The sequence below is a fragment of the Rousettus aegyptiacus genome, unplaced genomic scaffold, assembly GCF_014176215.1.
Source record: "Rousettus aegyptiacus isolate mRouAeg1 unplaced genomic scaffold, mRouAeg1.p scaffold_m13_p_7, whole genome shotgun sequence".
NCBI classification, from domain to species: Eukaryota; Metazoa; Chordata; class Mammalia; order Chiroptera; family Pteropodidae; genus Rousettus; species Rousettus aegyptiacus.
In genome coordinates, this window is record NW_023416310.1 from 56,627,094 (window position 1) to 56,648,935 (window position 21,842).

Consider the following 21,842-nt stretch of genomic DNA (forward strand, 5'->3'; position numbering starts at 1 on the left):
GCTGGCGCTGTGTATAAATACTGGGCTTCGCCACCCGCGGCCCCGTTCATTCCGCGCCGCCCGCCGGAGCATAGTGGAACGCTGTCTTTTGCTTTCGCATTTCGCAGCCGTCGCCTCACCGCTCTTTTCTCTTCAACGCCACTTATACCGCTACTGTCACCAACACCAACATGAACGGGCAGCTCAACGGCTTCCATGAGGCGTTCATCGAGGAGGGCACGTTTCTCTTCACCTCAGAGTCTGTGGGGGAAGGCCACCCAGGTGAGGTGAATCCTGGCGCGAAGCGAGGGGCGGGGCGTAGGCAGAGTTGGGCTTGCCCTGGACCCGCTGGCGGCGGTGCCCACTCTCGTTACCCTGGCTTGCTGGGCAGTGGGAATAGCGGCGGCTGCGCGCCCTCCTCGTGGCGCCGCGGGTGCCCAGCGCGTGGCCGCTGCTCCCCTCCCCCTTCCTCTCCTTTCCTCCCCTCCCATCCGGCCGCGCGCCTCGGCTTGCGGAAGATTCCAGAAAATGAGAAGGGCGGGGGTTGCGGCATCTCGTACTCTACCCGGGGAGGGCACTATTTTCTCCTCTCCGCCCTGGCGTCCGAAAAACCTCGAGTGGGCGACCCGCTTCGAGCGCTCGCGCCCGGCCCTCGGGAGCGCGCGCCCCGCATTGCAGCCGCAACCACGTGTCTGCAGCATGTGGCGTCTGGGCCGCCGGAGCCGTCCGGCAGCGGGAGCGCTCGGGTTTACCAAGTGGGGAGCCCGTTCTTCGTGACGCCTTTTCTCCCATGAATTCCTTGGCTTAAGTCATTACTACTCAAAGGATATGGACATGCCCTTAGGCAGTATATTGCCTCGCCTTCGAAGTGACAACCTCCAACTAAATATAGCGCGCGTTGGAGAAGACATGCCTTATTTGGGCCGTGGGTGAAAAAGGATGGGAAGCATGAGTTAAGCGTAAGCGGCCATTGCATTTTAGTCTTTGGTGCTTACCGTTAGAGGCAGGGTTTTACCTAACGTTTCCTTCTCCGGGCTTTGTCCACTGGTCCGCCATTATGGGAATCAGTTTACATGTGAACGAATGAAGCTGTTTCTAGGAACTTTCAGTCGCATCCTGGAAACATCACCTGGCAAAGATCGTTATTTTGCTGGACTGCTTCTGCCCTTAGGTTGACCACCACAAAGATGTAATTAGCTAGTCCGATGGCTTAAGGATCCATTTCTCGAGTCTACTGTGCCTTTGATGAAATTCCACAAGCAACTTAATGGTATAGGAAGGGACAACCCCCAAGACTTAATCAGTGAAGATCAGGTGTTCTGGTATGATGTGGGCTTTTGGGTTTTTTCCCCCCATTGTTGACCTACCCTTTATTAACTTAATCACTTAAGTCACAGTCATATATAACAGTTTGTAGGTTGTCTTGAACTTCTGGCTCGACTGCAATAATTTTTTGCTTTAATTGTTTTGCGTGGTTATAAAAAATGCAGGAAAGTGATATATAGGGGGTATTTCTGTTCCTCTCTCTCCCAGTTTTAATTAGTGGAGAGAACATTGACAAGGATTCAGAATACGTTTGGGTATTTCCCAGTCTTGTTCTTAAGACTACTCATAACAAATATGATTCACCATTTATTCGTTTTGTTCATAAATTGTCCTTGCTTTTATTGTTTAACTCTTGAATTGACGTAATTTCTCTTTGCCCTAATTGGTGTTCCTCAGGATCAGGGAGAAATTGATAAGATAACAAAAAACTGGTTGGTTAGATTTATAATGCAACTTTAGGGATAAAATAAATACAATTGTTTGAACAGCAATACTCTAAAGATAAGCGTTTTCTAGCTTTGCTTTTCGAATTGAAGGTGAACCATTTTGTTTTTGCTTTCACTTGATTAATCTCAGTGATGTGGCTGTTCTATTTCATGATGGAAATAGTTTTGCCTGGGAACTTAAATTTTTCAAAATGTCTGGAATACTTTTAGAGTTGGGATTGAAGTGTCAGGTATAAAGTGTATATGCCATAACAAGTTTAATTGTATTTTAATTAAATACCGGGTGTTCTGTTAGCCTATCGAATTGGTGTGCTTGTGGTGCAGCTATATTAAGATGATGATGTCAGGTTTTCAAGTAACACGCAACACTACATCCAGCATTTATTCTTCAGGCAAATGGCTTCTGGCAAAGTAGTGCTTTAATTATACGGTAGCTAGGCATGGCAGTAAGATCTCCGTACTTGGAATATAACTGAATTATATACTTGAAAATGTTTTAATTGGTAAATATTGTTATGTAGGTTTTACTATAATTTTAAAAAAAAGCTTTACCAAAGATTTTTATAGCTGTGGTTAAAAGGAAGGGAGCATGACATACTTACATTAACAATAAAGATATTGAGCCAGGAATTATTTTTTTCCAGATAAGATTTGTGACCAGATCAGTGATGCTGTCCTTGATGCTCACCTTCAACAAGACCCTGATGCCAAAGTGGCCTGTGGTAGGTTCAGAACACTGCTTATCAACTGATGAAAACGTAGCATCATGAAAATTACTTTATAGAAATGACATTTGATTGTAAACCTCTTTTTATTAGAAACTGTTGCTAAAACTGGAATGATCCTTCTTGCTGGGGAAATTACATCCAGAGCTGCTATTGACTACCAGAAAGTGGTTCGTGAAACCATTAAACACATTGGATATGATGATTCTTCCAAAGGTGCGTTTTAATGAGTTGGCTTTTCTACACTTCTAATTTTTCTAGAATTTTTTAAGCCTTCTCTAGCTCTGTTTTCCAGGAGGTTCCTGCTAATCTTAATTCCAGTTGTATAGTTTTGTTATTCTTTTGTTTCTGCCCTATTCCATTCTCTAAAAGTATTAAGGTTTAGGTATATTAGATGAAAATCCACATGTAACTTTTGACTCCCCAAAAACTCAGTCATACCTTGGTTCCAGGACCTATCCAGCATACCAAAATCCAAGGAGTCTCAAAATTCTTACATAAAATGGAGTGGGATAATGTATACAGTTGGCTGGCCCTCCACATTTGTGGATTGAAAATTCTTTTTTCCAGCCTGCTATTGATTGAATCAGTGATGCAAAACCTTGGGAATACAGAGGGCTAAGTGTGTAAGTGGGAGCCACAGAGTTAAAAGCCATTGTATCTGAAAAATTTCTTGTTGAGGATACAATCTAACATCTGTAGCCAAGTGTCAGATTTGTTGTGCAAGAGTGGACTGTTTAGCATTCTAGTAATTGTAAAAAGGTACTGCTGTAGCTTTTATTTATTTATTTATTTATTTATTTTTAAAAATACATTGTTCTGTTATAGGGTTTGACTACAAGACTTGTAATGTACTGGTAGCCTTGGAGCAACAGTCACCAGATATTGCTCAAGGGGTTCATCTTGACCGGAATGAGGAAGACATTGGTGCAGGAGACCAGGTATTTTGGTAGACGTTATTTGCATTTTCTAACATTTAGTTCTAAGGCTTGGATTGATCACATTGGTGATTTTTCTTTTTTTAGGGTTTGATGTTTGGTTATGCCACTGATGAAACTGAGGAATGTATGCCTTTAACCATTGTCTTAGCACACAAGCTCAATGCCAAACTGGCTGAACTACGCCGCAATGGTACTTTGCCTTGGTTACGCCCAGATTCTAAAACTCAAGTAAGTGATGATCATAAAGCTAGATTACACGTGTTACATTGGTCCAGAGCATTAATAAAACTGATTAAAGCTAACTGAAAAAAGAATAGTGTTTGTCCTTTGTATTAATTTAGGGTAGAAGACCTAGAGCTGTCTTAGTAGATGATCTCATTATCTATGTTGCTTTCAAGGTGACTGTGCAGTATATGCAGGATCGAGGCGCTGTGCTTCCCATCAGAGTCCACACAATTGTTATATCTGTTCAGCATAATGAAGAAGTTTGTCTTGATGAGATGAGGGATGCCCTAAAGGAGAAAGTCATCAAAGCAGTTGTACCTGCAAAATACCTCGATGAGGATACAATCTATCATCTACAGCCAAGTGGCAGATTTGTTATTGGCGGGCCTCAGGTAAGGCCTTATAATGTCAGTTCAGTTTACTTTTTTGGATTTTTCAGCGATGGTTACATGCAAAAATTTGGCTACTACCACCTCTTTTTCTAGATTTCTTGAAGCCTACATCTGAATTGTCCGAGGATATTTGCTGAATCATGCAGGATAGGCATTTAACAACAAACTTGATCTAGAACCACTTGCTGAAAAGGATGAGGCAGAAAGTGACTAAATGCTGTAATTTCAGGGTGATGCTGGTTTGACTGGCCGGAAAATCATTGTGGACACTTATGGCGGTTGGGGAGCTCATGGAGGAGGTGCCTTTTCAGGAAAAGACTATACCAAGGTGGACCGTTCAGCTGCTTATGCTGCTCGATGGGTGGCAAAATCCCTTGTTAAAGGAGGTCTATGCAGAAGGGTTCTTGTTCAGGTATATACTCTTCTATAAAATGACTGATTGAAAGGCATGTTAGCGGGAGGTAGAGGGTATTTAGTAGTTAACTACTTGTCTTTTTTAATTTATCAATACCACTGTATTATACAAGTGTTATGTAGGTCTTTCCAAGTCTAATTCTTATGTTTGAATCCTTTTAGGTCTCTTATGCTATTGGAGTTTCTCATCCATTGTCTATCTCCATTTTCCATTATGGTACCTCTCAGAAGAGTGAGAGAGAGCTATTAGAGATTGTGAAGAAGAATTTTGACCTCCGCCCTGGGGTCATTGTCAGGTAAAGATGGTAAAGCCTATTGCTAGTGAAAAAACATTAAGGGTGTGGGGTGTGTATATATTTGAGATATATTCAAATCAGAGTAGGTAAAAGAGTGTGAAGGAAGACTCAAGTGGGGGAACATTGTAATTCCTAAAATGTGTTGGTGTTATCTTTTAAATTATCTTAAGTAAAAGCTTAAATTAAGAAAAATCTAAAAGCATAGTACTCTGTGGCTTAGACTTAACCACCCTAGAAAGTCTTCCATGTTTGATAATGGGCTTTTTGCTCATCTTATGGGAGAATGTTTATTTAAAAGGAATTAGTACAGATAAATGGGATGTTCGAGGCTGTTATAAAGAAAATAACCATGGTGTAGAGTGGGCAATGGGACCTTGGTAAGTATTCTATGATCTCAAATGAGCTTTTGACACTTGAAATTTCTCAGAATAATGACAAGTTTTCACATTTGTTGAGCCAGGGACGGAAAAACAACTGTAGTTACTAATAAGGACTGTGCAAGGAGTTTGGACACCAGGGAAGTAACAAACACTTTCGCCACAAACTTTTTTCCTAGCATACCCCAGAGAACTGAACTCATTTGCCAGAAGTCTTGAAAATGAGTCTTGCTGATTGTTTTGCTTTATTTTAATTGAATGCTACATATTAAGTTACGGACTTGTATATTCCAGGGATCTGGATCTGAAGAAGCCAATTTATCAGAGGACTGCAGCCTATGGCCACTTTGGTAGGGACAGCTTCCCATGGGAAGTGCCCAAAAAGCTTAAATATTGAAAGTGTTAGCCTTTTTCCCCCAGACTTGTTGGCGTAGGCTACAGAGAAGCCTTCAAGCTCTGAGGGAAAGGGCCCTTCTTCCTAAATTTTCCTGTCCTCTTTCAGCTCCTGATCAGTTGCAGTCACTCTAGTCAATGACATGAATTTTAGCTTGTGTTGGGGACTGTAAGTTCGGCTTGCTATTCTGTCCCTAGGTGTTTTGTTCACCATTATAATGAATTTAGTGAGCATAGGTGATCCATGTAACTGCCTAGAAACAAACCAACAACACTGTAGTAAATAATGCTTTGAAATTGAACCTTTGTGCCCTATCACCCAACCCCCTAAAATTCTAATTGCATTGACTTTCCCACCAGATGCTGAAAATGTCCTTGTGATGTGCACGTAAAGTACTTGTAGTTCCATTATAGCCTCTGTCTGGCAATGCCACAGCCCTGTCAGCATGAATTTGTAATGTCTCGAGCTCTATTATGAATGTGAAGCTTTCTCTTATCTTCCCTATAACTTGATCTATTTCTAATTATGTAGCTCTTCGTCAGGGAGTGTTCCCTATTCAATCATTCTTGCATGTAACGCAAGTTCCAGTTGGAGCTCTAGCCTGACATTTTTTTAAAAAGGCAGTTACCTTTAAACCATCTATCTCCCTGGTGCTTATGCTCTTAATTGCCATCTCTTAAACAGCACCAAATCAAATCACTCCATTTACCCAGCTGTCTTTTTGGAAGACGTACGTAATAAGGTTTTTATTCAGTCACCCAATCCTATGCATGGTTTCAGCACTAGCCAAACCACCAACTCCTAGCTCTAGACAGGCACTTGGCACCCTTGTGATGTCATACAGAGAAGTCACAGGGCAGTACCTGAGGGTCTGTAGGTTGCACACTTTGGTATCAGATAACTTTTTTTTTCTTTATAAGAAAGACTAAGTACTCCACACTGCACAATAACTCCTCCCAGGGTTTTAACTTTGTTTTATTTTCAAAACCAGGTCCAATGAGCTTTCTGAACAGCTGGTGTAGCTACAGAGAAACCAGCTTCCTTCAGACAGCAGTGCTTTTGGCGGGGAGGAGGAAAATCCCTTCATACTTGAACATTTTCTAATTGCTTATTTATTGTATTCTGGGGTATGGCGTAAGTACAGAGAAGCCATCACCTCAGATGGCAGCTTTTAAAAGATTTTTTTTTTCTTCACCATGATTCCTTTAACATGTTTCCAGCGTTCCCAGGTAGGCCAAGGTGTCCTACAGAAAAACCTTGGGTTAGACCTACGGGGGTCTGGCTGGTGTTAACAAGGGAGGGCAGAGCTGGTGCAGCTAGCCATGGAGAAAGCAGACCTGGCTGGTGTGGTACAGAGAAGCCAGCTTGTTTACATGCTTATTCCATGACTGCTTGCCCTAAGCAGAAAGTGCCTTTCAGGATCTATTTTTGAAGGTTTATTACGTATGTCTGGTTCTCAATTCCAACAGTTTAATGAAGATCTAAATAAAATGCTAGGTTCTACCTTAACTGTGTCTGTTATTCTTTAAAAAGTCTTGATGGGAATATGATCTGAGAAGAGATATCTTTTAACTCTGAATGATAATTCTACCCATGGTTCAGAGAAATCACTTCAGATCTTCAACCCTGACTACAGGCATTTAATAGGCTTGTAAGTCCTATCCCTAGTGCTAAGAAAGTTTAAGATTTTGTTTTGGTTTGTCAGTATCTTGGCTTTGTTGACCAAAATTTGTCTCATGGCAGCAGCCACTCTTGTACTGCCAGTCATGTTTTAAATGGTCTAAAGGCATAAAAACCACTTAATAGAGTACAGGCTTCCTCTACCAAAAGCTGTTGTAAGCCAAAATGGCGTAAAGTGAAGTTACTGTAACAGCTTTTTTCATAGTCCATTGGGTCATCAATTAGGTTACCAGAAACACGTACTAACAGGTCTTGTAAAAAGATGATGTGGATTAAAGTGAACATTTGGAAAGCTAAGGGGGATACCTGTATAACATGGAGTGGTTATGTTCAGTTTTGAAAAATTTAAACCCATGCTCCTTGACTAATGTGAAAAAGTTGAACATACCTCAAGTGCTAATGTTTATATAAATAGGTGTGAAAGGCTGCAGGTTATATATTCAGTATACATTAGTTTGAAGTGTTTTTAAACAGGAGCCAGCTTCCAATCTATGAGGTACAGGAACAAAAGACAAGTTTCCAAAGGCAGCTTATACAAAAAGTCTTTATCAGCCACAAAGCTCGAATCATCCTTTTGTGACCACAGGAACTATATAGACAAGCCAATTGGTACATGTTTATACCAGCATGTATGAAATCACGTGGGGTTTCAGCCTTTAAAACCTGCATGTTTGCCTGGAGGCTTACAAATTTGGAAATACATTGTGGTAGGCAGAGTTAATGGAGCTCTTCTAATTTGCTCAGATTATTGAAATTCAACTTTCCATGACACTGAAAAGCTCCAGAATGTTTCAGTTTAGATGTCAATGTGTTGCTTAAAGACAAGTATAAGGGGATTGAGGATGGGAGGGTGGGTGTTTACAGGCTGACGGGGCACACCAGCAGCACCAGAGAAATAACTGCGTTGAGGTTAGGTTCAATGCTAGGAAGATCCCTGCCCCTGGGTTTTGCGGACAGATGTCCTCTGTCCAGCTTAGGGGAAAAGAATTTAAAGACAAAGCTGAAGCACTAGCCCAGGAAGAGAAGTAGGTGCAAAGACATGAAACAGCAAGGGGTGAGTGTTATGGAAGAGAATGCCATACTTCTCTACAAAGTACAAAAAGTCCAAATGCTGGGCACAGAATGAAAAGGAATAAAAAAACGTAACAAATGCATTCCCAGAACAGCTGCAATTGCACAGGACCAGACTTGAAATCTGAATAATCTAGGTTTACCCCATTGAACAGCTTTTCTTAAGATTATTAAAATGGACTGCCATTATTCTCTACCACCCCAACATTTTCACTGGGAAAATGAGTGTCAGTAGGTCTTAACAGTGTTTGGGAAAAGCACCATCTTTGCCTATATTAAAAGTACTATTGCAAGAAGAGCCCCCTCCCAAAGTGAAGAGCTGCTTTTCTTACCAAAGGGGGAAGGGGATTATGGTTAGGGGACTAGGAGATAGCTGGAGCTACTGGCAGAGGACATTGTGTTGTATAGTGTGCAAAGCGATTGAAAACCAGGGTTTCCCCCACACCATTCTGCCTAAATGCTCCCTGGTACAGGCACTACTAACCAACCCACATAATGCTTTGTATGAATCAGGCTTACCCTGCTTGGCCTCAGTAGGGTGCCCTTGTTCAGGCCCAACCTGCACAACTACATGGTAGCTCTGTTCTAGTCTCCCTAACTAGACTAAAAACACAGTAAAGATGAAATTAATAAGAGTTAAGAAATAGGAAGAATCGATGGGACTTAAATAGAAATGCAATCCTTTATCAGAGTTACTAGGACTGCCAATTTACTGCTAGTCTGCTATACCTGCAGCTCACATAGCAGGGGACATTTTTTATTTTACTCTGCATTCTCACTTCCTTGTCCAGTGCCAGGCCTTTGAATTTTCACAGAATTGAGGAGGTTCCTTGATCAACTTTCTATATCCAAAGTGATTGTAAACATTCCCTAATCCCTCACCAAGTTTGGTTAATTCTTACTTTACATCACCCACATCACTAAAGGCTAGAATAATGCTAAATACTAAGCTTATTTTTAAAGAAATACTACCCATTATCTAAATTTCCTACTTAACTTTGTGCTATTCTATCATAACTACTAGTGAAAATCTTGCTGTATAGATAGAAACAAGGAACAAGAATTACAGTGAAAATTTCTCTGTACATTTAGAAACTGGCCACCTTCCTAGCTATAATTAAGACAAGTTGGTGATTTTGAAAATTACAAGAGACAGGGTGTAGGACCTTAAGTCAGACTTGAGGTTCAAACCATCAATTCATTCCTTATTATGTTTCTGTCTGAGCAAATTACCTCTCAGCGTTAGTTTCTCCAACCATACATAAATACATAGGACTAATGACCATTAACAACTAAGTAATGGTGCAGTGTTTTACCCAGCGCCTTGCATATAGCAAGCACTCTGATTTCCATCATGATATATTAAATCTTTTCCCAAAGAGCCAGTTGCTTTAAATATTAACTTTTCCCCCTTTATCCTAGGAGGTTTTTCACATTGCTTTTAAACAAACCCTCCTAGCCCCTTAACCTTGGATTGATAAATCTTATTCTTGCTCTACTTCCTTGGCTCCTCTAAGTTGTCATCTCTGATTCAAAAGCTATGGACAAGGAAGAAATATATAATTTTTTCAAATTTCCACTGCATAGGTAATGATCCTTTGACTTGGCTGCTCCCACATCTGTACCCAACAATCTGGCCCCCTCAGAACTCTGAGTGGACAGAGTTGGAATTTGATTCAGGAGGATTAGGATCTGAAGAATCTGTGTTTGAAGGACTGGACTCTCCAACTGGCTCAAAGGGTCGCAAGTTTGCATAAGCCACCTCTTGGGCCAGCTGCTCCAGCGAAGGGCGGCCTAATGCCAGATTTCGAAGTGATATACAAGTCATCAGAAAGCTGAAAAAGAGGAAAAAGGCCATCCAGTCCAAACTTTCAACATAGGAATTCCTGCCAAAGCCCTTTGGGGGCACCTGGTCCTACCTCCTTTCACCAGGGCAAAATGTCGGGGCACCTGGTCCTACTTCCTTTCACCAGGGCAAAATGAGAATTCCCCACAGAGAGTCCCACCTCCCCCCCCCCCACCCCAGCCCCCCATTCCAGCTGGAAGGACAACCCACTCCTTATACAAGCTGGTAGAAGATTTCAGGGTACGGTAAGACTAACCCACAGAGGATGGAGATAAGCTTAAGCAGAGCAAGACAGACATAGGTCATTTACTTTTCCATTAAATCAGAAGAAAATGGAGAAGAAAAAAGATAATTAGCCCTACACTGTCCTTTCCTGAGAAAAAGTCCCTGCTGTTACCCTCACTAGAGAAAAGTTACCCAGTTTGCAAAGATCTAATAGCATGACAAGTACTGTTGTGTGTAAAACTTACCTGCGACGAAAGATATAGAGCTTTCGCACCAAGAAGTGGAAGAATCGCTCATGGAAAGGGGTGTTTCGCCGGCGTTCAATCTCCTGGAGCCTTTGCTGGCGTTTAAGAAAGGTCTGAACCAGAGGAGTTGGCTCAGGGCCCCCTTTTACTTCCCCTTCCAGCAGAGGTTGCAGCTCTGGTGGTAGAGGCCCCATTTCTGCCCAGAACAGCAAAAAGAGGAATCACCAAGAAAGATAATTCTTATAACTCCTCTTTCACCTAGGAGGCTTCAAGTTCATTCTTTAATGGCTAGATCCTCATTTACGACCCTGATTTCTTGTAAACAGGGACTACCAAAGCCCAAATCTTTACATACTCACCACTTCCATTCTCCACTTTCTCTTTTAATTCTTGCAGATATGCCAGGTCTTGCTCCAGTGCAAGCTCTGTAGTGTTGACATAAATGTACATGTAGCAGGAAGGACTGGGCGATATCGTGTACACCTTATGGTACTCACCAGCAGGCAACTGACAAGGGGAAGAAGTGGATATATTTCACTCTTTAAATTTTCCCTAGCCAGCCTATGGGCTACTTACACTACCCACTCCCCCACTACTCGGGCATCTTTCCTCTTGTGTTTTGGAGTCCAAAGAAGTTGACCTCTAAAATTCTGGATGAGGCTATTCATAGACCCAGAGGCCCTTGCTTTCTGAGCCCCCATTGCATTACTGCTACAGTAAAGCATTTTGAATCTGTAATAAACTCCACTCGTCCAAACTTTTCTGCCATTGTTAATTCAAGCAAAATACCTGCATTTTTTCTCCCTCCCGAAGAGTCCAGTTCTTCTGTTCTGCCACCAACTCCACAATCACCTCCCCCTGCAGCAGCTGGATACTCGTGTTGCCCAGGTCTTCACTCACAAAATTTTCCAGGTGCAGCCCTGACAAGCACAATGAATTCCCCCAACCCATACCATGGTAGAGTGAACCTACTCTCCACCAGAATAGAGACAGCACTCCTTCACTGCCACCACCCCCCAAGTTTCAAAAACATTCTTCCCACCAGGATTGTCCTCTTCCCCCTCCACCACATGCAATGCCCTTGGCCAAGAAAGCCAGGAGGAAAGATGGCAAGGCCTCTTCTTGCTTTTCTACATACCAGGGAAATCGGCAATGAAGACCGCCTCAGTGTGGTTGTCCAGGCTGCTCTTGATTTCCTGTAACTTGGTCCTCCAGGGAGACAGGTTCATCAACAGTGGCTGTAGCCAAGGTGTACGCTGGAAGGGGGACCAGGCAGCCTGCACAATGTCCACACGAGGGTCAAAAATCCTTAGGAAAGAAAACCATGTTTTAAGGAGGCCACCTACCCACCAGCATCTCCAGTTCTGTTTTTTATCACCATTCTGAGAGGGAACAGGGTTCCCAGATAGAAGAAATGGCCTATGTCAGCATGGTATTTACCAGTCTGGGGCAGAAAGAGAGGGGAAAGAGATTCTGGAGCACTGTGAAGAATGAAATTAGTGGCCACCTGAGAATTGTGTTAAGAGTTTCTAGAACAAGTCATTACCTTTTCTTCTGGATGATGGTGCCCCCTGCTGGAAGCAATCAGCTATGCCCACAACCAGGTCAACAGAGACATGCACCAGAGGACAGACAGCCTTTCAAGCAAGACAACACTGGGGAGCAAGAGCTATTCATCTTGGCAAAAGGAGCTGGACTTCATGTTTCCCCCTTCTCTGCTCCCCTTGCCCACCTCTGCTGGAAGCGGTCATTCATGGAGACCCAAATATCAAAGTAGATCTGGGGCTCAGTGACATTGTACTTGGGAAGCAGGCGGCTCAGGCAAATGGCATATTGCTTCAGCATGTCTGCATGATCCTTCCATCGCCGACTCTGTGTGAATACCTGTCCCAAATCCCCATATTAGTCCCACCTCATTGTTATCAACATCCTGGGTGAGTCATGCACTGCCAATAGCACAAAGAGATCCCTGCCTACTGCACGTTTTGACCAGGAAATAAAACAACTTGTCTTTGGGGAAGAATTTTTCATTGCTGGGCTAGATTTTTATAGAAATGAATGACATTGCCCTATTTCAACCCATATGAAAGAAGGTTCGACCTGGCTCCTAAGGAAGTGGGCAGAGTGACCCAACTTTATTTTATAATTGTGTTTAGGACCAAATCAGACCCCAATGCTCAAGGGAGTGCTCTGAAGAACAGAAAATTGTTAGCATCAGACATCTCACCCCAGGGTTCAGGTAGCCCAGCTCGCCAGTGCGGCCGTCACGGTAGGTGATCTTCACGTGCTGGTGGGAGCGAGAGTGTACCATCATGTCCCAGGAATAGCCGTATAGCCCATTCGTCCAACTGTTATAGCCCTAAGGTGGCCGGGCAGAAGGAAAAGGCTCAGTGATTCTCACGCCAATCCCATCCTCCACTGAGAAAGGGCTACAAAAGCAGCCCTGTTCTTTCCCTCCTGCTGTCACCTCTGCCACTTTCCAAGCTAAATTCCAGCCTATACATACCTGGGTGAGGAAATGGGAATAGGGCAGGAAGAGCTGCTCCAAAAGGTAGAGAAGGGTGAAGGCAGCACCTAGCCGATGGCGTAGCCCTGGCTTCTGACCACCTTTAGCCCTGCTCCTCTTATACATGCAGGAAGCACTAGGCTGAAGGGTAGTCTTGAGGGGCAACAGTTCTTGCAGCCTTTTGGGACAGTGAGATACCAGCTTCCGAGGCCACTCAGGGCAGCAGAAGAGAGGGCTGCTGGCCAGCATGACATATGCGAACATACCTGAAAAAGCAGGGAGAAAATAAGAATTTCGGGAGTTAGGTTGTGGGGAATGTGGGTAATCCCCTGAACCCCCTGCCCCTTAGGAAGCCTCTCCCAGGTATTCCACTTATGATGAAAGAAGTTCTTAACAAGGGATACTTACTTCCCAGAGATTCCTTACTATACAACATACTGGCTGAGCCCTGAAGCCCCAATCGTTTCCTCCTGTTTACTTCCATTTCACAGTGACTACATCGGCTCCTGTTCCCATCACTATCTCCTACTCCCAAACAATGCCTCTGGCTAGTCCTTCCCTGAAAACCTGTGGTTTCCTATTTCCTACTAGACTATAAGTACTGACCAATGCTGAAAAGCTGGGAATTCATGCAGTGAAAGTAGGATACAAAGAAGAGGCCAACGGGTCTTGAGGCATCGAAGAAGAGCAGGAAACCAGCTGACAGGTCAAGCAGCAGTCCACACCAGTGCACGACTAGTAGACTAGTCATCTCCTCAGACAATACTAGCCTGTGGACACCAGCAACAAAGGTCAGGCACCAGCCCACTGGGGAACCCAGCTTTCACAGCACATTAACAGCAAATATAACTCTGCTACCGTGTCATTGCCAAAGGATCTACCCCAGCAGGTAGGTAGAACTCTGCACAAAGACATCCCACAGTAGTTTTCCAACCCCTTTACATTTCCACACACTTTGGCTGTCCAATTATTTTCAACATACCCTGTCTAATAAGCAAGGGCAAGTCTCCTAGGGTAAATGTGACTGAGAATTGTGTGTGTGGCAGTGGGCAGGTTACTCATGGAGATTATAAAAGAGAAGAAACTTTAAAAGGTGAGTGCTTGACTAACATAATAACGAAGTCAAACTATAGAAACTGGGAAATAACAAAGAAGAGGAAAAAGAACAAAGTAAAACTAAAGAAAAAAAGAAATGGAAGGAAGAGAGAAATCAGAGAAGTGAATTTCTGCCTTGCAAAGAGCTGGTAACACTGGTTTCATCATGTCAGGGACACTGACCTGTCCACCTTCTCAGTACACTGGCTGAGGAAACTAATGAGAAGCTGGGGTGGCAACCCCAAGACAGACACCACCCACAGCAACTGCTGGGGGCCCTTATTCACCAAGTCACCTAGTTCTGGTTTTTTCCTCTCCTTTTTTAATTTCCTTTCCGTTCATTCCCATCCATAAGTTTCATGGAGGCAGCTAGGCCTAGGTCTTTTGATATAACTGATTCTGCGTTCTGCTGAATAGGGAGATGAATGAACAGAGGAAAGCATGTTGCAAATTCACGCAAAGTAAGAACAGCAGTCATTATTGCAGACCTGAGAGAGGTGAGTCACCCACTCTGTACCTGTGCCTCAGTGAGACCTCTGCCCTGACTGCCACTCACTTGAAAGGACTGAAGAGCCAGTGCCGGGACAGGTTCTCCATGGAATAGCCTTCCATCCAGTCTGCATCCAGCTTTTTCACACCCGCAATGAAGTACACAATAAATATCTGCAATCATAAAATATAAAACATTCAAACAACATAAAAAGAACCTTGTTTTCTACAGTCAAAAATAAAATAAGTTCTCATCTCAGTTCAGGGACCAAAGAAGATTGGATCCATTCTTCTATTCACTCATCTCAGATATTCATTCATCCAACAAGTTATTTATTGACATCCTACCAATGCCAGGCACAGTATTAGGCCCCAAAGAATGTCATGAAGCATAGCGGTTACTCTCTCTCTCATGAGAATTCTAATCTGGCAGGGATAAAGCTCTAATCTTTTCATGACAAGGTGAGAGAGCCCAGAGATTAGGGGACTGGAAAAAAAGGAAAAGCCAGCCTAGCATTCCAGCGAAAGGGAAAAAAAAGAGAAGCTCCAGGGAGCCAAAGTAGAGTACAGTCTGGCAGTACGATGGGTATGCTGACAATGGTTGTCAAAGAACTCCTCCCTCTTTCCTAAAATCCTGTACCTGGCCACGCAGCACAGTATAATTCCAAAGGGGCACATGGGCATTCCGTTTCCGGGCATTCAGCAGGCCATCCACTGACCTACACCGAGAGAGGTAAGGATCGAGGAAAACTTTTTATTTCAGCCACATTTCTATCTTTCTTTTTAATTATCTATCCCAGGGCATCTCTGATATCCTCTCTGGTCCTCTGGACTATTCTGAGGCCCTTTGGAATCATATGAGCAAATTGTAAGTGATTATTTTAACTCAGAAATTTAACTAGTGAGGTATAACAACAAAAAGTTCAGTGTTTACCATTAGTTAGCAAATTAGTTTGTCCTAATGGAATAAATCAGGAAAAAGACTCTAATGCTGGAATATGAATTTGAAAAAGAATGAATCTGAGGGAATGTTTGAAAAACTTAAGGTGCATGTAAATATATATATATAATGCATTTAAAAAAAATTTTTTTATTTGTTTGATTTTTAGGCAAGGCAACCCTTGGTTGACCTCAAAGATTGCAAGGACCTTGTCAGCTTATAATCCCTTTATATTTTTTATGCCTATAGCACCTAGGTGGTCTCTCATCCAAGTACTAACCAGGCCCTACCCTGCTTAGCTTCCGAGATCAGAGGGGATCGGGCTTGTTCAGGGTAGCATGGCCATAGACAAAAAAATTATTTTCAACATCCAAAACAAACTGACATTTCACAGATGCCAGGATCTAGTGTCAGAGGGTACCTAATAACAGCCTACCTTGGGAAAGAACTGATAAACCCAGGCTACTATGTATTTTGAGGAGACAGAAGCAAAGCAGGTTTTTAAGACAACGAATGAGCCAAGAGTTGGGACAAGGGCAGTTTACACTGTGGTCAAGAGCACTGAAGTTTGCAGTTAAAGAAACCTGGATTCTCACTTGTGCCTCTTATCTGCTATGTGACCTTAGGCAAATCCTTTACTTTTCTAAGCCTTAGTGTCTTCATTTATAAAATGGAAACAGCACTATGGACTTCATGGGGTTGTAATGAGGAAAAATCAAAAGTGGTATAGTGCCTGGCACGTGGAAAGCCCTCGGTAAGTGACAGATATTTTTTCAAGTTGTATAAAAAATCATAAAAATGAAACTTTTCAGGAATGTTCCGTCAAAATTGCCTCTTAATTCTATATGATCAGAGCTGGCTATTCTGAATGGTTAAAAATTTACATAATGGGTATTTGTTTGTGTGTATTAACGAATGAAACAATGACTAATAAATCAATGACGAATTCGATATTTAAGATTTGTTCCCTATACCTATCTTACTGAGATCTTATATTTGTTTTTCACTTAATGGGAAGAATCCTAAAAGGTCATCTGCCTTGCCACCTTGTCTCCAAAGTCCTTCATTTCCCCTGAAAGACTGTCACCTAAGCCAGAGTTGGGGGAGGATTACCTCCTCCCAGGACAGCACTGCTGAGCAGCCCTGGTGGGCCCTCTCCTTATGATATGACTCTGCCTCACAGCAACTTCTACTCTTGGCTCTAACTCTGCCTCACTGGGTTCGTGCAGAGAAAGTCTGCTCCCTCTTCGCATGACCACCCTTGAAGTATGTGAAAACAGCTATGTCTGGCTTTAGTCTTCTCTTCTTCTAAGAGGATTACAGGAAGTGGATCTATCAAGGTACCTGGGGAGATATGGAAAGAATTAAGGGGTAGGAACGGAACCATTTTGCTTTTTGTTATCCGAAGTACCCCAACCTCTCCTGACCCTTCTTCTGAAATTTATCCAAATCAAAGTGTAACCTTGTAACCACACTTTGCAAATCATGGTTGAAAATATGCTTCCTGGGGCAAATTCTAGGACTTCAGTGGGCCCCTATCTCTAGTAACCATCCTGACCCAACTGACACCTCCCCTTTTCTCCCCTAGATTCATACCAGTAGCGGTTTGCATCCATGAATGTCAGCTGAAAGGCCAACAAACCATACAGATAGGAGTGGTTGTTCCACGATGTCTTGTCCAGGAGAAACACATACCAGTATGGCAGCAGGAATAACACACAGCTTATCCGGTAGCACAGGCCCAGCATCATACCCAGTGCCCCTGAGATTTGTGGGGGAGAGGATTAAAAAATCAGAGAGTCACCTCCCCTGGGCCCAGCTCCCCTGGGAGAGGCTGTGGGTGAGATTAAAGTCATTAGACATATTCAGGTAAAACTAAATAAAAATTAAATATTATTTTTAATATTTTAAAAAAGTTATGAGGTCACAGCTCAGATGACACATGGGTCAGAGGATGAAATTATGAGTCACAGCAGAAGTGAATTAAGAAACCCAAGACCTTGCTCATTCACCAGCATGCTTTGTATTTCTGTGTTGTAGGTAGACCAATCAACACTCCCATCTCTCCCAAAGTTTGCCTCACCCAGAAACATGATGGTATAGACAAGATACATCCAGTCAAGAGGCAGGGGCTGCAGGGCATCCAGCAAAGGGAAGCGGCACACGTCTAGCCCATCCAGGTATCTTCGGTCCAAGGAGCTGAGCCCCCGCTCCTGGGGAATGTCCAGCACCATCAGCAGCCCTGAGAAAGCAATAGGGGAGGGGGCTGTTATGCCTCAGCAAAGGAAGCAGTGAAATATAATTGAATATAGTCCAGTGCACCCAGCTCCAGGGTCAGACTTCTTTCCTAACCCTGGCTGTGCCATTTATTCATTCATTCAACAGTAATAACTGAGTGCCTACTCTGTGCTAGGCATTATGACAATTGTGTTATCAGCCACTGCATCTCACTGAGCCAATTCCCCATTGGTAAAAAGGGGCTCATAATATTTTACAGGGTTACTGAGAGAATTAAAAGAAAGAAGTATATAAAATGTTATAAAAACTGTTAAGATTTTGATAGTTACATTTATAAAGGTCTGTCCTACTAAGCTACAGAAAGTCCTCTAGGGTGGTGCTTCTCAACCCTTTCCACTTCCTGGCACACCCAGAAAATAGCAGTATTTGGTCAATACACTGGGGTAAACAAAAGGGTCTACTTGGGTCTGGAAGCCAGCTCCCATAAAGGCAGGGTTTTGCAACCTCAGGACTATTTACATTTGGAGCTGGTTATTTATTTGCTAGGAGGGACTGTGCTGTGCATAACAGGTCAGTGAGTATTTCTTGCTCCTAAATAGCTGCCAGAAGCCACCTAGTCCCCTTACCCCCAGCTATGACAAATTAAAATGTCAATTGGCATTGCCAAATGTCCCCCCTGGGAAAACAAAAATGCCCCCAGGTGAGAACCCCTGGGCTAAGGGGATTAATATCTCAGCACGTATGTAATCCATTCCAAGCAAACATGCTTGGCCTATGAGTGAGGAAGCTCTAGATTAGGGAGTCAGCCAAAATGTCGACCCTATCACCCCTGCCATTTCTCTGAAGTCTAGTGTTTAGCATAGTTACTGGGCAACTTCACGGCATATGGGTCCTTGTTCCTCTGCCTCTGTATTTCCTACAGCATCAGATCAAAGCATCCTGGTCTCCAAACCCTAATCGGAGGAGATAAAGCTGTGTTTGATTCTAAACTCCAGGATATAAATATCTTCAGCTCTGAGAAACAGGGCGGTAAGTCCACTAAGTAAGTACAGTCCACTAAGTAAGTAAAGTAAAGTAACTGAGAAACAGACAAAAGAGTTGTCAATCTCCCACTCGAACCACACCGGCCCCTGTCAAAAAGTGGACTTACCAAAGAGAAAACGGAAGACTGCCAGGCTTGCAGGATCCGTTGGTCGATTCAGCAGGGTCACCAACCTCCCCCAGCTGGACACATCTGTCCACTCAAAACCCAACAGTTTCCCCATGCGGCTGGCCTGACTGGGCTCTGAAGTCTGTCCAGCCTTGTCTTTCTCTACTTTATCTGCAACCAATAAATGGACAAAGTGTGTGTGCGTGTGTGATGTGATGGTCCTTTAAAACAGGCTCCTCCCCAAATCACAGAAATCCCAGCCACAACGGCCCTAGGGCTTCTACCTGGGTTCTCCCACTGAACTGGCTACCAGAAACATCCATGCAGAGCAGCCCCTTCTCCAGGATCCTCCAATGCCCCAGAACCTTTATCAGACTACAGCCCCCTAGTCGCTAATCCACTGTCACCATCATCCCAAAGCCATAGAATGCGACCTCTCTGTACAAGCCCTTTCCCAATGGAGGCCTCCTTCCCGAGATACCACAGGGCAGACCTCCCACCCCCGCCCCTCTGAGACCAGCGCCCCCTCACTCTCTCCATCGCAGGTGGGGCTCTGCGCCTACCTGAGCCAGGAGGGACCCGCGCGGACTTGGCAGACGTCTCCATGGCTCTGAGGAGGTAAGTCAACCACACCGCACTGTTGGGGATGGGACCGTCACGAGGGGCCGATCCCTGAAGCCCCGCCTCCCGGACACATCAGCATGGGGAGCGGCCGGCCGAAAAGCGTCAGAACTGTCGTGAAGGGCCCTAGCCGGCGGCGCCAGGCTCCATGCTTGGCGGCAGAGGACGTAACGAGGGCCCTTGGGATGGGTAGGTGCGGGCGCAAAGGGGTGTGGGGAGGCTTAGTCTGAGCTGCTGAGGATGTCCTCTGGATCCTACCTCCTTCTGCCGCAAGAACCATCTAGATATTGAGGACTCCCGAGCCCCCTCCGCTCTCAACCTTGCTCTCAAGACTCGGAGTTCCCACGCCTTCCCTCCCTGCCCCATTAGACCTCTCCAGGTTGTAGTGTCTGCAGTGTGCTTATGCGGGCGCTAACGTCAGACTCTATTGGAGAGTTTGACCACAGAGTTGAGAACTCACCTGGAAGGGCTGCCAAGCCTAGAGAGAGTGCGAGTTCCTTTATTCTCTCTCCCAGTACCTGTCAAGAACCAGGGCCTTGAAAGCAGCAGGGGAAACCGGAACATGACTGAAGAGGGGATGCCGAATAGGGGCAGTGAGCAGAGTGGAAGATTTTTAGGGAGGCGAGTTTTGAACAGGACTGTATTATCTTAATTCTCTGCACTGAGATTGGCTAGCAGGATAAGAGGAAGGCATCCTAGAACAGCGGTTCTCATTTTTTAATTTCAGGACTCCTTTGCACTGCTATATCTTACTGAGAACCTTAAAGAGCTTTTATTTATGTTGGCTACATTTTTCCGTATTTACCATGTTGAGAAATGTTTAAAAGACGCATACGTTCACTAAAAAGTAGTCAATCCATTGTTAAATAAGATTTTTATGAGTGAAAGTATATTTTCAAAAAAAATGCATGAAGAGAGGTATGTATTGTAAATCTTATTACTGTCTGGCTTGTTTGAAGACAGCTGGATTCTCATACCTGCTTCCATGGATCTGTTGAAAAGTGGTGTTCCCATAAAAATATAAGAAGGAAATCTGGCCTCACAGATATATAGTCAGAAAGGGAGAAGCATTTTAATGGCCTTTTAGGTAACTGTGTATATTTTTCTTTGATACCATACCTAAACTTTCAAGTTAGATGTGGAATCTGAAACCATATCAATGAACTTTATTACATTAAAATCATTTGTATATCTTGCACTTCAGAATGGACATTTTACTCATGCATGATATTGTAAAGTCATGCACGGGTCATTTGGAAAACATTGTTTCATTGAGTTATGCAACTCTTCCAAACTCAGTCTCTTAAATGTTGGGAAGCTGCCAAGCTCACAGTGGCAGATACAAGTTTTCCAAAATTCTAATTTTCACTTGACAACTTAAATTTTATCATTGGCAACACAAATACTGTCTATTATTTCTTGAACAGGCTCACTTCTTTTCTCTTTTGGGGAAATACCTGCCAAATGTGCCAGTTTGAATAACCACAGTTTGTCATCTAATGTCCTTTCAAGTAAAATGGTGCTTCATTTATTAAAAGGAAAAAAAACCCGAAGATGCCCGACATCTTATTTTATTAGGGAATTGCAAATTAAAACAATGAGCTAGCTACCTGTTAGAATGGTTGAACTCCAAAGCGCTGACAACAAATGCTAATAAGAATGTAGAGCAAAGGAAATGCTCCTTCAATGCTGTTGGGAAAGCAAAATGGTAGACACTTTGGAAGTTTATCAGTTCCTTACAAAGCTAGACATACACTTACCACATGATCCAGCAATTATGCTCATTGGTATTTACCCAAATGAGCTGAAAATTTATGCCTATGCAAATATATAGTAGCATTATCATAATTGTCCAAACTTGGAAGCAACCAAGATGTCTTTCAGTAGGTAAATAAACAAACTGTGATACATCCATACAATGGAAAATTGAATGATTAAGTGAAGTTATGAAAACATAAGTGACTCCATCTTAAAGCTAATCTGCCATCTTGACATCTGGCTGAACCCGGACCCATGACAACTTTCCCTTCCCCCAAGTGAGCTCTCAAATACATATATAGAGCTTGGGGCTGATCACAAGACTCCCATTAATTCTCTTTCTGGAGACAGGTGCCCTAGATGTTTCCCTAAAGGCTCCTTGATCCCTTTGGTCATCTATATATTCTCACTGCTTTTAGAATTGGGGGAGGTGTGGGAATCCATTAATCTTGTATCCATTCAT

General features: G+C 43.4%; 2 protein-coding genes across 2 annotated transcripts; one reads left to right on the plus strand and one right to left on the minus strand.

Annotated features, from left to right (window-relative positions):
- The first annotated feature begins 32 nt into the window (after positions 1 to 32).
- On the plus strand, positions 33 to 7,024 carry MAT2A (methionine adenosyltransferase 2A). The gene is made up of 9 exons (XM_016136815.2): positions 33 to 261; positions 2,396 to 2,473; positions 2,570 to 2,692; positions 3,305 to 3,417; positions 3,502 to 3,645; positions 3,816 to 4,034; positions 4,264 to 4,446; positions 4,611 to 4,744; positions 5,416 to 7,024. Exons 1-9 carry the CDS (start codon positions 171 to 173, stop codon positions 5,516 to 5,518), a joined length of 1,188 nt encoding a protein of 395 aa, XP_015992301.1. The 5' UTR covers positions 33 to 170; the 3' UTR covers positions 5,519 to 7,024.
- A 182-nt stretch (positions 7,025 to 7,206) lies between these two features.
- Positions 7,207 to 19,701, minus strand: GGCX (gamma-glutamyl carboxylase). Its single transcript, XM_016136812.2, has 15 exons — positions 19,564 to 19,701; positions 19,001 to 19,171; positions 17,696 to 17,854; positions 17,209 to 17,374; positions 15,313 to 15,391; positions 14,740 to 14,846; positions 13,695 to 13,858; positions 13,089 to 13,354; positions 12,810 to 12,941; positions 12,315 to 12,466; positions 11,721 to 11,890; positions 11,372 to 11,502; positions 10,942 to 11,089; positions 10,583 to 10,778; positions 7,207 to 10,101 (listed from the first exon to the last, which is right to left on the minus strand). The coding sequence occupies exons 1-15, from the start codon at positions 19,604 to 19,606 to the stop codon at positions 9,909 to 9,911; spliced, it is 2,277 nt and encodes a 758-aa protein (XP_015992298.2). The 5' UTR covers positions 19,607 to 19,701; the 3' UTR covers positions 7,207 to 9,908.
- Positions 19,702 to 21,842: the final 2,141 nt, after the last annotated feature.

What these genes read in the sequence shown, in the direction of transcription:
- GGCX (XM_016136812.2), bottom strand. Translation starts at nt 19,606, where the DNA reads ATGGAGACGTCTGCCAAGTCCGCGCGGGTCCCTCCTGGCTCAG. An exon ending in AGTCTTCCGTTTTCTCTTTG is followed by an intron (nt 17,855 to 19,000) that starts GTAAGTCCACTT and finishes TTGCTTTCTCAG; the next exon opens with GGCTGCTGATGGTGCTGGAC. An exon ending in CTATACCATCATGTTTCTGG is followed by an intron (nt 17,375 to 17,695) that starts GTGAGGCAAACT and finishes CACAAATCTCAG; the next exon opens with GGGCACTGGGTATGATGCTG.
- MAT2A (XM_016136815.2), top strand. Translation starts at nt 171, where the DNA reads ATGAACGGGCAGCTCAACGGCTTCCATGAGGCGTTCATCGAGGAGGGC. An exon ending in TGTGGGGGAAGGCCACCCAG is followed by an intron (nt 262 to 2,395) that starts GTGAGGTGAATC and finishes ATTTTTTTCCAG; the next exon opens with ATAAGATTTGTGACCAGATC. An exon ending in TTGTTATTGGCGGGCCTCAG is followed by an intron (nt 4,035 to 4,263) that starts GTAAGGCCTTAT and finishes CTGTAATTTCAG; the next exon opens with GGTGATGCTGGTTTGACTGG.